The 14,881-nt window shown below is 52.0% G+C and overlaps 1 protein-coding gene across 1 annotated transcript in view; it reads left to right on the forward strand.

Annotated features, from left to right (window-relative positions):
• Window positions 1–579: 579 nt before the first annotated feature.
• The window catches only part of SETD1A (SET domain containing 1A, histone lysine methyltransferase), a 22,475-nt gene continuing 8,173 nt past the window's right edge, over window positions 580–14,881 (forward strand). Inside the window, exons 1-12 of the mRNA XM_007950260.2 lie at window positions 580–729; window positions 945–1,040; window positions 3,051–3,321; window positions 4,398–4,519; window positions 4,971–5,200; window positions 5,488–6,337; window positions 6,494–7,276; window positions 7,980–8,156; window positions 8,282–8,369; window positions 9,107–9,264; window positions 9,419–9,503; window positions 12,504–12,851. Coding sequence (XP_007948451.1) covers window positions 580–729; window positions 945–1,040; window positions 3,051–3,321; window positions 4,398–4,519; window positions 4,971–5,200; window positions 5,488–6,337; window positions 6,494–7,276; window positions 7,980–8,156; window positions 8,282–8,369; window positions 9,107–9,264; window positions 9,419–9,503; window positions 12,504–12,851 — 3,358 coding nt within the window. The remainder of the gene's footprint in view (window positions 730–944; window positions 1,041–3,050; window positions 3,322–4,397; window positions 4,520–4,970; window positions 5,201–5,487; window positions 6,338–6,493; window positions 7,277–7,979; window positions 8,157–8,281; window positions 8,370–9,106; window positions 9,265–9,418; window positions 9,504–12,503; window positions 12,852–14,881) is intronic.

The following is a 14,881-nucleotide window of genomic DNA, read 5'->3' on the forward strand; positions in this document are numbered from 1 at the left end:
GGCGCGCGTGCGCGGAGCCGGGGGGTGCAAAGCGCGCTGGGGCGGGAGGAGAGGGCAGCGACGCGCGCTACCCCCACCCCCTCTCCCGGATTCGGGGCCGAAGCCGGGTCTCGGGCTCGGTCTCGCGGTGTTTCCAACGCCCCAAAGAGGTGCCACCTCTGGGCCAGAGGATCGGCGCTCGGGGACGGGAGCGGGTGTGTGGGAGCGGGAGCCAGGCTTGGCCCGGGCCGCTGGCCGGTGAGGAGGCGGGAGGGGGCGGGGCTTTCCAGGGGGCGGGGGAGGGGTCTTGTGCTGAGGCCAAGTGGGGCGCGCGCTAGGGAGAGCTGGAAGGGAAGGGGGCGCGAGATGGGCCTGGGGGCCCGAGGGGAGAGTTGGGACGTAGAGAGAGAATGGGATGTTGTGGTGAAAGAGGGTACCTGGGGAAAAATCAGAGAAAGCCACAAGTCCTGATGAGGTGTGGAAACGGGTAATGAGTGAAGCTGGAGCCTAGGTTAGTTGGTGAGGGGCATCAAGGGAGTCAGGACTGAGTCCTGACCCTCCATGCCTATTCCTCTTTCCTGACAGTGTAAATGAGCGAAGATGGATCAAGAAGGTGGGGGAGATGGACAGAAGGCCCCGAGCTTCCAGTGGAGGAACTATAAGCTCATTGTGGATCCTGCGTTGGACCCAGCTTTGCGCAGGCCTTCCCAAAAGGTGTACCGCTATGATGGAATCCACTTCAGTGTCAACGTGAGTGCCCTGAGCTATTGCTTGGCATCTGGGGAACTCAGGCCAGGCTCTCCTCCATTACCTCTGTCCAGCATCTAGGACTGCCATACCTACAGCCTAGCCTCCCTTCTTACAAGTGGGCAGTCAGAACCCAGCTCTCTTTTATACGCGTCTCAGATGGGTTTTCAGCCTGGTTTTTGTCTGAGCCATCATTCTGTTCTTGCTTTCCTTCCTAGGACTCAAAGTATATTCCAGTTGAAGATCTTCAAGACCCCCGTTGCCACGTCAGGTCCAAAAACAGAGACTTTTCCCTCCCAGTCCCTAAATTTAAGGTATGTGTCTGCTGGTCTCCTGGTATGGTGGATCCTTGGAGAGTGTGAAGGACCCATCCTGGTAGTCCAGATGTAAAGTAGTCTAATGAAGAGGTTTTCCAGTGAAAGGGTCACGGCTGGTCTAACAACTTTTAAGGCAGCGGGTCTGGATCACTTTGGATAGTAGGGATGTTATCTTCTAGAGAGGTATAAGGGAGGCATCCCTGGTGGCAGGGGTGTTGACTTCTAGAAGGATGAGCTAAAGATGGGTTTATCTCTTATACCTAAAAGTTCTCACTCTTAGACCGTTCATTGTATGACAGCGCTCTGCTTGTGTGTCCAATTCCTCCACAACTAAGGGAAGTAGCGAGGCCACCGCCTCCGTGGTGTTTTCTGTTTCTCCCCTCTCATTTGGCCATGTGCTCCTCCATCTTGTTTCCTCAGAGGACTCCCATGTCTCTGTCGAAGTAGCATACTCTCAGGCCTTGAAGTAAGCCTAGAAAACTGTTTGTAGTTTCTGTCCTTCACTGATTCTGTATTCTTCTTTCTTAAATAGTTTATAGGATTCTCTCATTTCTCTTCTTTCACTTTGGACACTTTCTTTAGACGATCTCTTTCATACCCGTGGCTTCGGCTGTCACCTAAATGTTGATGACTTCCAAATATTTGTTTCCTGCCAAGATCACTGTCTTGATCTTGAGATTTGTAAGCTGGAAAGACAACTCCAGTTAGGGGCCCCACAGGCACCTGAAAGTCAGAAGGTTTAAAACACGTTGTCTTTACTTTCTCAATCCTGCTTGCTCTTCCGTTTTCCCTCTCCATCATCCAGTCGGCCGTACAAGCTAGAAGCCCAAGAGTCACCCTTTGATGCCCCTCTCCCATCCCTCTCCTTTACCTTGTCACCGAGGCCTGCTGCCTCTTCTTCTTCAGCATGTCACTTTTCTGTTTTAATCTCTCTTTTTCCATTGCTATTTTATTAATGCCTACCCTTGTACCCATTTCATTTGATTTTCTGGTTTCCATTCTCTTCTCCTCTTCATGCTCCACACTGCTGTCATTTACCCATTTGAGTTTCCTGTGCTCTCACTTTACCTCTGTTGCTAGGTCCACCTTTTTAGGCATTGCCTCATATGGGTATTGGTCTGGCCTCACCTTGTCTCCTGCCTTGACACCACAAATCTGTGTTCCATCCATACCAGACACTTGCTGTTTCTAGGAAATGACCAGTTGTTTTATAGTTCGTGCCCGAGAAGTCCTCGTCATCCTGATGGACTCTGGTTTGTCACAAAACCTGGTACAACTCATACCATCTTTATGATTCTTCTTCTGGTTCTATTATAAACAAAAGTTTTCTTCTCTGGGCTCCCAAACCCTCTGTCCACACCTCTACTGACACTTGTTGCCTCACAGGATGATAGTATGTGTCTATCCGTCTTGTCTACTTTTCTGCAAACAGCCATCACTCCATTGAGGGATTTGTTTGTTATGTGTTCACTTGGAGAGACTGCATGTTAATGGAATCGGGTTGGCTGTAATCTTTATGGAAGTTGATTGCCAGGTGTGGTTCCTCTGTGGTAGCACTGAGCAGGTTCTAATCGGCAGCCTTTAGGGTACCAGCCAAGTGCAGACTGCCCGTGCCACCCAGGGACCTTTGTCTACTTTTCTGAATGGGAATCCCTTTTTCCTCACCTTTGTATGCTTACCGTCCAGTCTATGATGATCATATAGTAAAGTCTGAGAGAATGGGTTATTTTTCCATGACTAGGAGTAAGCTAGTATGTTTATTTCTTGGTTTGTGTGTTTCTTTTCTTGGTTTTTGCCATTATTTGGTGGTGGGAAGAATTCAGGGAAGAGAGGGGATCAAGACTGACATAGACCCTTACTGTGGCCCCTTTCCTGGTTTTTCTCCCTTGCCCCATAGTTTCCCAGCCCCATCTCTCTTGACCTCATGGATCTTGCTAAAGTTTTCTCAAGGGCAAAGGAACAGTGGCCAGTATTGAGACCACAGACCAACTCCTGTCCTCTCCACAGCTGGATGAGTTCTATATTGGACAGATCCCACTGAAGGAAGTGACCTTTGCAAGGCTGAATGACAACGTCCGGGAGACCTTCCTGAAGGACATGTGCCGAAAGTATGGTGAAGTGGAGGAGGTAGAAATCCTTCTTCACCCCCGTACTCGCAAGCACCTGGGCCTGGCCCGCGTGCTCTTTACCAGCACTCGGGGAGCCAAGGAAACGGTCAAAAACCTCCACCTTACCTCTGTCATGGGTAACATCATCCATGCCCAGCTCGACATCAAAGGTGAGGACTCCCCTGCTTGCTGCCTAAGGTTGATCTCCGGCAGAGATTGTGCACGCCAGTGCCTGTTGGGGCCAGGCAAGTAGGCAGGTTCAGGATGCCTTAGCTGAAATTCCTGGGACCAGGTGTGTTTCTAAAATCAAATTTTCTAAATTTTAGAAAGGAGTGATGGACTCTGCGGTCTCTTGGTTGTTGTCTTCGGCAGGGTCTAAGGTACCTTCCTGTTGTTAAGCTACATGACAGTACCTGTGAGGAAACCTAGGGAAAGGGTTATATTAAGTAGGTTTTATAAAGACCATAGCAAACAGCTTCTGATCAGGTTTTTACACCCAGTTTCTGAAAACACTGACTTCTCAGTTTTTTGGGTTTGACGTTCTCGGTAAGGGTTAGGGTGAAGCACTCAGTGGTTGTGTGTTAAGGAGCAGTAGAGCAGGGGGCTGTGGGAAGTGTGCATTATGGGGCCACGTAGAGGAGGCAGCTGTGGATTAGCATTAGCTAGTTTTTTTAAGTGGAAATGAGGACTGATACTGCCAAACGACTTGTAAAAACCAGAAGTCTAATTTTTTGTATAAAATCTCATAGTTCTAAAGTATTGGCTCCAAAAATTTCTTAAGGCATTTGTAGGCCAAATAAAACAGCTATGGGGTGGATTTAGCCCTCAAGCTACCATTATGCAATCTTGAACTTACTAGAAGAAGAAGGAACATGGTGGATTTAGCAGTAGATGACCTGGATTTGAATTCCGATTCTACCACTGACCAATGCTGTCATTTTGTGCAGGTCATTTTCCTTCAAACAGAGTTCTTGATGCTTCTCTCTCCCAGTGATCGTTCAGAACAGTAACTCGTGTAGACGTGTTTTTGTAAATCGTGAAAGGTTGTGCAATATGCGTATGGTAGCTGTTGGGGCAAGTACAAAGATCTAGAGATAGGACAGAAGTAGAAGAACTGAAGTCTCAAAACCCTAGACTCTGAGAAATTACTATAAACATGATACCTGAGAAAGAAGCGGGGATACCAAAACCAGGAAGAGTCGTTTTCTCCATTTGACCCTATTGGTTCCCATTTCCCTCCCTCCAGGACAACAGCGAATGAAGTACTATGAACTGATTGTCAATGGCTCCTACACTCCCCAGACGGTGCCCACTGGGGGCAAGGCCCTGAGTGAGAAGTTCCAGGGCTCCAGTGCGGCCACTGAGACGGTGAGAAGCTTGTGGTTGCCACGGTCCTAGCCATGTGGGCATGGTACCTGGGTGCCAGGAGTAGGAGCAGCCTTTGGGAGATTCTTGACTTCCCTGTTAGGGACAGAAGAGCCAAGGAAAGGTACCTGGATGCTTTAAAAAAAAAAAAAAGAAAAACTAATCGCTATAATGTGAGTTGCAGCTCACGGCAACCCGTGTATGTCAGTAGAAATGTGCTTCGTAGGGTTTGCACTGGCTGATCTTCCAGAAATAGACCTTTAGGCCTTTCTCCTGAGGTCCTCTGGGTGGACTCGAACCACCAGCTTTTCGGTCAGTAGCCAAGCACTTAACCACTTGCACCCCTCAGGGACTTATGAAAGACAGAACCAGAGGTCTTGGTTTGGAGGAGGAGGACTTCTCAAAGGGTAATTGATCTCTTCTCCTTTTTCGCTGTCCCATTCCCTCCCTCCAGACTGAGTCTCGCCGCCGCACCTCCTCTGACACAGCTTCCTACCCAGCAGGCACTGCTGTGCTGGGGACCCCTGGCAACGGCACCCCCTGCTCCCAGGACACAAGCTTCTCTAGCAGCCGACAAGACACCCCGTCTTCCTTTGGCCAGTTTACCCCGCAGTCCTCCCAAGGAACCCCTTACACGTCTCGGGGCAGCACCCCCTACTCTCAGGACTCTGCCTACTCCAGCAGGTACAGAACAGCCACCCGGGCCCCCAGCCATGAGATTCTGGGGGCTGCCATTGGGAGGAAAGGGCTCTCCAAGAGCGAGTTGGAAATACTGGTCCTCGTTTCTCTGTGGGTTCAGCTTACAAGCCCCTGTCCTCAGGGAATTCGCCGTAGGCTGGGCACCCAACAGCACGGAGATCGTCCTTAGAGGGGAGGGGGCCTTACTGAGGAGCTTTGGGTCCTGAGAACCGGGACACCAGGGTTTGGTCATGTGGAGATGGGTCCAGCCAGCTGTCCCCCTTCTTCTCCAGCACTACTTCAACCTCCTTCAAGCCCCGGCGGTCGGAGAACAGCTACCAAGATTCCTTTTCCCGTCGCCATTTCTCTGCTTCCTCGGCCCCCACGACCACCTCTGCGGCCATCTCAGCCACCACTGCAGCCACCTCCACAGCCTCTTCCTCATCTTCGTCATTGTCCTCATCCTCCTCCTCCTCCTCCTCCTCCTCGTCTTCTCATTTTCGTGGTTCTGACTCAAACTACCCAGCGTATTACGAAAGCTGGAATCGCTACCAGCGCCATGCTTCCTACCCAGCTCGTCGGGCAACTCGGGAGGAGCCCCCCGGGGCCCCTTTTACTGAAAACACAGCTGAGCGCTTCCCACCTTCCTACACCTCCTACTTGCCCCCTGAGCCCAGCCGGCCCACTGACCAGGACTATCGGCCTCCAGCTTCAGAGGCTCCGCCCCCGGAGCCACCAGAACCTGGTGGAGGTGGAGATGGCAGCGGTCCCAGCCCTGAGAGAGAAGAAGCCCGTTCCTCCCCGCACCCAGCCTCACCTGCCCGTTCCGGCTCCCCAGCCCCAGAGACGACCAATGAGAGTGTGCCCTTCGCTCAACACAGCAGCCTGGATTCTCGCATCGAAATGTTGCTGAAGGAGCAGCGCTCCAAGTTTTCTTTCTTGGCCTCTGACACGGAGGAAGAGGAGGATAACAATAGTGCAGGTGCTGGGGCTAGAGACACAGGGAGTGAGGTGCCTTCTGGGTCAGGTCACGGGCCCTGCACACCACCTCCAGCCCCGGTCAATTTTGAAGATGTGGCACCTACAGGGAGTGGTGAACCAGGGGCTGCCAGGGAGTCTCCCAAGGCCAATGGACAGAACGAGGTGAGGCTGGGGTCTCAGCCAGCAGAGGTGGCTGGGGTCTGGGAGGCAGGGTTGACCTCTGAAGGAGAGGGGAGGGTTGTGGCCAGGATAACAGATTTGAGGAGAAGCCAGGGAACGGGCAGAAGCCTTCCGTGACCCGTGTCTACTCCCCTACAGGCTTCTCCATGCTCTTCTGGAGAGGACATGGAGATCTCCGATGACGACAGGGGTGGCTCACCCCCTCCAGCCCCAACACCTCCTCAGCAGCCTCCTCCCCCTCCCCCTCCCCCTCCTCCTCCCCCTCCTTACCTGGCTTCTCTTCCTCTTGGTTACCCTCCCCACCAACCTGCCTACCTCCTCCCACCCCGACCTGATGGTCCACCTCCCCCCGAGTACCCCCCACCTCCTCCACCGCCCCCCCACATCTATGACTTTGTGAACTCCCTGGAGCTCATGGATCGACTTGGGGCTCAGTGGGGAGGGATGCCCATGTCCTTCCAGATGCAGACTCAGATGTTGACCCGGCTCCACCAGCTGCGGCAGGGCAAGGGATTAACTGCAGCCTCTGCTGGTCCCCCTGGTGGGGCCTTTGCGGAGGCTTTCCTACCATTTGCACCCCCCCAAGAGGCAGCCTATGGCTTGCCCTATGCTCTGTATACACAAGGGCAAGAAGGTCGAGGGGCATACTCCCGGGAGGCCTACCACCTGCCTTTGCCTGTGGCAGCCGAGCCCCTACCCTCCTCAGTCTTGGGAGAGGAGGCCCGGCTGCCTCCCAGGGAGGAAGCGGAGCTGGCAGAGGGCAAGGCCCTTCCGTCAGCAGGCACCGTGGGCCGTGTGCTGGCCACCCTCATCCAGGAGATGAAGAGCATCATGCAGCGCGACCTCAACCGCAAGATGGTGGAGAACGTGGCCTTTGGAGCCTTTGACCAGTGGTGGGAGAGCAAGGAGGAGAAGGCCAAGGTGAGGGCCAGGACCTGGGACTGGGGAAGCTGGGGCGCCATTGGAGGAAGCAGACCTCTGGCTTCTTGAGGCTGCACAGCTGGAAATAGGGGGATTGAGGCAGGTGGTAGAGAGACACCATGGGCACACAGGGCCATACTGGCTGGGTGGGGAGATTGGGCCGGGAGAGCCCAGCATAGAGAAAGCACAGTGCTGAGAGTCAGAGCTTTGTCCTGGCCCAGTGCTTGCTTTCTGTGGACGAGGCCCTTAAGTCTCTAGGCCTCAGTCTTCACGTTCTCCACTCGTAAAGTGGGAATGTTGTTGTTGTTATGTGCCATCGAGTCGGCTCCGACTCATAGCGACCCCTCCTTGGGTTTCCGAGGCAGTATCACTACGGAAGTAAGATTGCCCAACCTTCCTTCCGAGGAGTGGCTGGTGGGTTTGAACCGCCAGCCTTCTGGTTAGCAGTCAAGTGCTTTAGTCACTATGCTACCAGAGCTCCTAAAGTGGGAATAGCAATAGCTGTTTCATAAGGTTGATGGGTTTATGAGTCAGCTGTTGAGGAAATGCCCGCATGGGGGCTAGTATGAGGGGATGTGTGATGCAGACACGTGTCAGGTGGAGAAGCAAGTAGACACGTTTATGTGTTCTTGGGGCCCGGACGTAGCATTCAGATAGGAGGGAGCACCTGGGTTCCGGGCTTTAGACCCCCTGCTGCCTACAGCCATTCCAGAATGCAGCCAAACAGCAAGCCAAGGAAGAAGATAAAGAGAAGATGAAGCTTAAGGAGCCAGGCCTACTGTCCCTCGTAGACTGGGCCAAGAGTGGGGGTACCACAGGCATCGAGGCCTTCGCCTTTGGGTCAGGGCTACGGGGGGCCCTGCGGCTGCCTTCCTTCAAGGTACCCAAAACTGTGGCCTTGCTGAGTGGGGTGGGGAGAAGGGTGAGGGGTTTCCCTCCTTGGGGTAGGGATGGTCAGGAACCATGAGTGTTTGAAACTGGCGCCATCTATTCCTCATACCTCAGGTAAAGCGGAAAGAGCCATCAGAAATTTCTGAAGCCAGCGAGGAAAAGAGGCCCCGGCCCTCCACCCCAGCGGAGGAAGATGAAGATGGTGAGTGGGAGGTCAGGAGAAAGGCGACAAGCTGTGTAGATTCCAGGATGGAAACAAGGCAGGGACAAAGGGGTGGTCAGGGTGTCTTGGGGATAAGGAGCCAAGTGAAAATTTTGGCACAGGGTAAAATAGAGCAGTTGTGAGTGGTGAGAGCCATCAGGTAGGTTGTGTCTGGCTTGAGCAGTGGGTTTTATCTCAGTGTGCTGACTTAAGCTCTTTGTTTCTCAGTGGTTTCACCCGTAACATAGAAATAACAGCTTCAGCATCTAAAGTCACAAAAACTTGAGGTTAGACAGACCAGGTACCCAAGTTTACCATCTGATGCTTAAACCCTCCTGTCAGCTTCCTACCAGTTCGTCTGAGTCTGAGTATTGGTTGACACCTTAGATGGCTGGAAAACTATGCAGTCACATCTGCTTCTCTGCAGACCCACTGGCCTTAGTACTGTTTTCCTGGGCCCAATATAAGAAGTCAGTTCTCTCTCTCTCACCTTTCCCAAAAAGAAGGCAGATAAGACAGATGGGGATACGTTTGAAGCCGTGTAGAACATTAGGTAACAGTGAGGTGTTGGTGTTTCTCTGTTGAGCCTCTCCTTTTCTGTAACATGAGGTCTGGTCTGTCAGACTGTCAGGAAGAGTTTAGCAATAGTGCACATAAAGCTCCACGCATTGGGTAGGGGAACAGTGACTATTACGATTGATAGTAAATTACTGTAACTACTGCTCACCTGGGCCTAGACCCCGAGCGAGAGAAGGAGGCTGGAGAGCCAGGACGTCCGGGAACCAAGCCCCCAAAGCGAGATGAAGACCGAGGCAAGGCCCCGGGCAAGCACCGGGAGTCCTTTGCCCTGGACAGCGAAGGGGAGGAGGCGTCCCAGGAGTCCTCCTCAGAGAAGGTGAGGCCAGGGCTGCGGGCACGTGCTGAACGCCTGCTTCCTGAGTCCCCGTCCGCCTCGCTAGCTTCTCTCCAGGCTAGGGCCCTGGCAGCTGCGCCTCCTAGAGGAGCAGTTGTCCCTTTCCTGTTCACCCCCACTTATCCCTTTCTTTAAGGAGGAGGAGGAGGAGGAAGATGAAGAGGATGAAGACCGAGAGGAAGCCATGGATACCAATAAGAAAGAGATAGTGACATCAGATGGTGAGTCCGGGAGGTTGGATAGCGTGCTGGCTGGGGGAGGAAGGCAGGCAGCACCTGGCTGGCCCTTTCCTGAGCCCGTAGGATTCTCCTGCTGGCTTTATTGACTACCTCGCCCACCCCGAGAGCAACTGTCTTTTAGCGCCATCCTTTGGAACGTTGACCCTTTGTGAACAATAAGCTCAGTATCCTCAGTGCTCCCTTCTGCTTCTGCCAAAGCCTGGCTCTGTGTGGAAAGATGTATTTCCATACATTTATTTTCCTGAGCTCTCGCGACAAGGAGTCTGCATTGTCCTGCCACCTCTCGATGCTTCCTGACAGTACCTTTCCACCTTCAGGCACTCTTCCTTTGAGGCCCATGGCACTAAGCTTCGCTTCCTTTCTGTACCCATGGCTGCTGTGAGGCAGACGCTGCTGGGTCCTCTTGTTGAAAACCTATCGTTCTTCCACATTCATGGAGGTCTTGGGTACTGATTGAACCTTCCTTTTCATCCATTTGTTCACAAATACACGTTGAGTCCCTACTCTGTGTCAGGCATTGCTCTACGTATTAGGAACACGTCAGTGACCAAACAGATGTGGTGCTTTTGTAGAGTTTGTGATTATTTGGGGAGATGAGGAAGATGTGATGAGTGAGTGAGTGTCACTTCAGGTAGAAGTGCATGCTTTGAGGAATGTAAAGTAGATGAATGAAGTAGAGAATGTAGTCTGGGGAGTTGTGGAAAGGTTTACCCTTGTATATAGGAGTTCAAGGAGCTCTGGTAGCATAGTGCCTAAAGCACCTGACTGCTAACCAGAACCCACCAGCCACTCCTCGGAAGGAAGGTTGGGCAATCTACTTCCGTAGTGATACTGCCTCGGAAACCCAAGGACGGGTTGCTATGTGTCAGGTTCGACTCGATGGCACATAACGACAACATAGGAGTTCAAGAGGGGCCTTTTCAGCACAGGCCAGAATGGTGAAAATGGTGAGCTGGCGGCCTGTCTTTTCAATGAAGTAGGGAGGAAGGTCATCTAAGAGTGAACGGGGTGGAGGGCTTGAGACCCTTACGCACTTGGTCACCATTCCCATCGGTCTCACCTCCTGCATGGTCCTTGAATTTGGCTCTTGTGTTCCTGCCGCTCTGCCTTCATTCAGGCCTTCCTCACGTCTCACTTAGATTCTTGGGGCCCTCTAGACTCATTTCCCGGGCTCTGTTCCGTCCTTCCCACCACACTCCAATCCGTTCTCCAGCTGGTGACAGCATCATCTCTCCTGAAATGCACATCTGACTCTCTTCCTTCTCTCCTTCACGTCTTGTCCTGGCTCTCTGTTCACAGAGTAAGCAGCCTTCTCAGCCTGGCATTTCTTTTTTTGTGTGTGATTTGAGTGAAAATTCACAGAGCAAATTCACTTTCCATACAGTAGTTCACATGCATTTTGTCTCATGACATTGACTACAATTTACCCCAGTGCAATAGCTCCCCTCCCACTTCCTCCCCATAGTTACCTCTTCCCTGTGTCCATCTCTCCATACACTCCTGTCCCCTAAGCTGTCTTCCTGTGTATAAGCAGCCCTTCTTTCTCTCATGATTGATCTGTCCAAGGAGTGTATCTACCTCAGGTAAATGTTCAACTCATATGCTTGTCTTTTGTTTGGGTGGAAGTCACAGGTGTGGGTTCAGTTCCAGACCTGAAGGGTAGCTAGGGGCCATAGTCTCAGTGGTTCTACGGGGTTCTGACAGACCAGCAAACCTGGTCCCCCCCCCCCTTTTTTTTTCTCCAAATGATTTTGAGTTTTATTCCACATTGTTCTCCCTCTCTATCCAGGATCTCCTATATAGATCACTTTCCAAGTGGTTGACAGTGGTAGCCGGGCACCATCTAGTTCTTCTGGTCTCATAGTTGTATAGGCTGCAGATCGGATGGTATACCAGTCGCTAGGACTAATTGTTTCCATGAATTTTTTGTTTTCTTCATTCTTCTTTGCTCTGGATGAGGCGAGACCCATAGTTGCATCTAGATGGCTGCTTGCAAGCTTTTAAGATCCCAGTCACTACTCGCCACACAGTATCAGCCTGGCATTTCTGCTATGGCTGTTTAGAATCTAGCCCCTGTTTTATTCTGTTCGGCTCTTGTTTTGCCATCCTCTAGTTCCCTTCTGGCCACTACCACCTTGTGTTCTAATTGATCCAGTTATGTTTTTCAAAGACTGCAAAGTTCATTCCTTGAGGAAGCAAGTTTGGGAGATTCTGGATTAGAGTTAAACAAGGTACTTTGTAGGATTTCTAAGAACCCTCGTATGTGTTACCAGCCTCCAAGAGGCATATGACATGTCTTTGTTGTCTAAGCTTAATTTACCCTGGGATTCTTTCTTCACACAGTCCGTCATCCAGAGCCACTTTGGGGAGAAACTTCTGTAGTCAGAAAGGAGTTCGATGGCATAGTGAGTAAGGCATTTGGCTGCTAACCAGAAAGTCAGCAGTTCAAACCCACCAGCTACTCCACAGGAGGAAGATGAGGCAGTCTACTTCTGTAAAGAGTTACAGCCTTGGCAACCCAGTGGGGCTTGCTGTGAGTCAGAATCGACTCGATGGCAGTGGGTTGGGCTGGGTTTGGTCTGTAGTCAGAGCAGACTTTTGCCGCTCTCCAGATGCCTGTCTTCTCTTGCCTGCTTGCCTCTGACGTCCCTGCGTAGCGCCTTTGTTTGCATGGTAGACTCCTTGCCCTTCTCGATTTCAACATCTCTTTCTCAGGGATTCCTTCCCTGACTCCATTCTCCAGGCAGAATTCAGAGCTTCCTTTCTCCACGCTCATCTTCTCCCTGATACTGATGTCTGTCACACTGAGCAAGTTGTCTGTCCACCTCCTTGAGGGTAGGACTTCTGTTCCATTTATATTGGACTGTCAGCACCTAGCATAGAGCCTGCCTAACCCATTCATTGTGGTAGGTCCGCGAATGAACCCAGGGCTTGAGTGAGGGGTCTTCCCGCCTCGCCTGATTGCCCCTTCTGGATTTTCAGGCGAGGACGAGGAAAGCGATTTGTCCTCCAAATGTTCTCTGTATGCTGACTCAGATGGCGAAAATGATAGTCTGTCGGACTCCGAGAGCAGCAGCTCGCCCAGCTCCTCCTCGTCCTCCTCATCCTCCTCGTCGTCGTCGTCATCCTCCTCCTCCTCCTCATCTGAGTCCTCTGAAGAAGAAGAAGAGGAAGAGGAGCAGCCAGCCACGAAACCCTCGGCCTCCTCGCCCCCCAGAGAGGGCCCAGCACCTCTACCAGCACCTGTAGAAGAGCCCGAGCCAGAGAGAGGTGCCGGCTCCCCAGTCCCGCCCCGCCCTGAGCAGGAGAGGTCGCCTGCCAGACCTGCAGGTGGGTCGTGCACGGCTGTCCGCGTGGTCTCTGTCTGTCTGTGTGGGAGCCGTGCAGCCAGCATTGGTTAACTGTGCACCAGTCTGTGACTTTATTGGAGAAGTACACAAAGTTGGATGAGAGTCACTATCTCCTGTCACTTCCCCCTTGGAGATATTTACAGCCTGACAGAGTTGAATGACATGCCTGCGAGTGGTTTACAGGGCTAGACCGAGATGTTTGGCTACACAAGTGAGAAAGGATGGTCTCCTTCCTATTAAGGGGTCACAGTGAGGTTCCATGAGGTGGGCATGAAGATTCGAAGAAACTCAGGAAATAGAATGACTTGGTTAAACTTCCCAGGAATGGAAACTCAAGCAGGAGAGCCAGCAGTAGGAAGGAGGCTAATGAGTTCAGTTGGAGCGAAGTTTGAGGTGCTTCTGGGATCTCCAGATAGAGACATTCAATAGGCAGTTAGATCAGTAGGTCTGAAGCCCTGGAAGAAGTAGGCTACGGAGGAGTGAGGGAGTGGAGAGGTGTGTACTTGAACACCCTAGGAGACTATGAAATGAGAGGGGAGAAGGGCGTCTGAGCCTTAGAGTCCTGTAAGAAGACAGGTGGGCAAAGGGGAGCCGCAGGAGGCAGAAAGGGAGTGGTCGGAGAGGCGGGAAGGAAACCAGGGAGTGGTGTTTTGGACACTAAGGGAAGGGAAGTTAGGGTTTCAAAAAGGAGGGAGTGGGCTGTATTTTCAGGCCATAAGTGAGGTTGTAAGGGAAAGTGTTGGATTTGGCAGTTAGGAGATCATTGGTGACCTTACTGATTGCAGGTGAGTGAGTACCCTAGTTCAGAGTATCCTAAGCCAAGTTATGCTTGTTAACGAATAAGAAGTGACGAAGTAGAGATAGTTCATCTTCCAGAAGGTTAGGCTAGTTGTGAAAGAAAAGGAAGTTGAGGGGTAGTCATAATACCGTTGTGTGCTGGTCTCTATGAGCCAGGTGATAGTATTAGTTAACATTTATTGAGTGTTTACTGTGTGCCAGGCTCTAGGCCTAGCATGTTGTAAAGTTACCTTCTCATTCACTTTCCACGGTAGCCGTATTATCGTCCCCATTGGAGGCTTGGTGAGGTATAGGAACAACCTCAAGGTTGCATAGCTGGGAAGTGGAGAGCTGGGATTGGAGAGACAGCCCTTGGCTGAGGACCTGAGAAGGCTGTGGGAAAAGAAGCAAGGTTGATGAAGGGCTGAACTTCTAAAAGTAGGGGGGCCTTGAGCATGTTCATAAGCTGAAGGGAAGAGGGAGCAGGTTAGATGAACCAGGAGCAGAGTGGGTGCTCACTGGAGCAGCATCCTTGGGATGGTGGAGGGGACCGGCTCTCAGTCAGGTGCAAGTGGTACGGGGGAGGCAGGGAAGTGTGGGCGTGCACGTGTGATGGCTTCGTGTGTCCCCTGTGCAGTGGGGAGGAAGGACGTTTTCTGAGGAGGAGGAGTGGGTGGAATGAAGGACCTTGGACAGTGAGGGGTGTAGGCATTGAAGTGAAAGACTAGGCTTGCTGACAACACAGAAGCCTTGATGAGGCTGGGGTCTGGGAATGAAGGAGGAAAGAAGGGAGCTGGTTTCAGAGGTGAGGTCTGCTGGGGCAAAGGATGAGGACTTGAGGGTGTGGAAGGTGCTGTGAAAGGAGAAGACAAAGGTGAAGGCCCTGGGATCTGGGCAGGAGAGAGAAGGTAATTTAGGGAGGAGGTGGATGAAGTGAAGGGACATTGAAAAGGTGCCCTGGGTTGAAGTGGAAGGGCAGTGAAGGATTGTGGTCAGAGGGTAGGAGATGAGTGCATAAGAGTCCGACATAGAACCATTCGGGGGGTGACAAGGTCCAGATGTGTGACTCGTGGAGGGTATCTGAGAGTGAGTGAAGGGGTCCCTGGAGGCATGAATCTGGGTGAACAGGTGAGATGCTGAAGTTCCCCAGGTAGGTGTCAGGGGTGGGAAAGGAGAGGAGGATTAAGTCAGGTCCCTTGGTGAGCATGTCAAGAAGGAAGATCACTAGATAGC

Source organism: Orycteropus afer, unplaced genomic scaffold, assembly GCF_000298275.1.
Source record: "Orycteropus afer afer isolate SDZICR_OR568_19922 unplaced genomic scaffold, OryAfe1.0 scaffold00266, whole genome shotgun sequence".
NCBI classification, from domain to species: Eukaryota; Metazoa; Chordata; class Mammalia; order Tubulidentata; family Orycteropodidae; genus Orycteropus; species Orycteropus afer.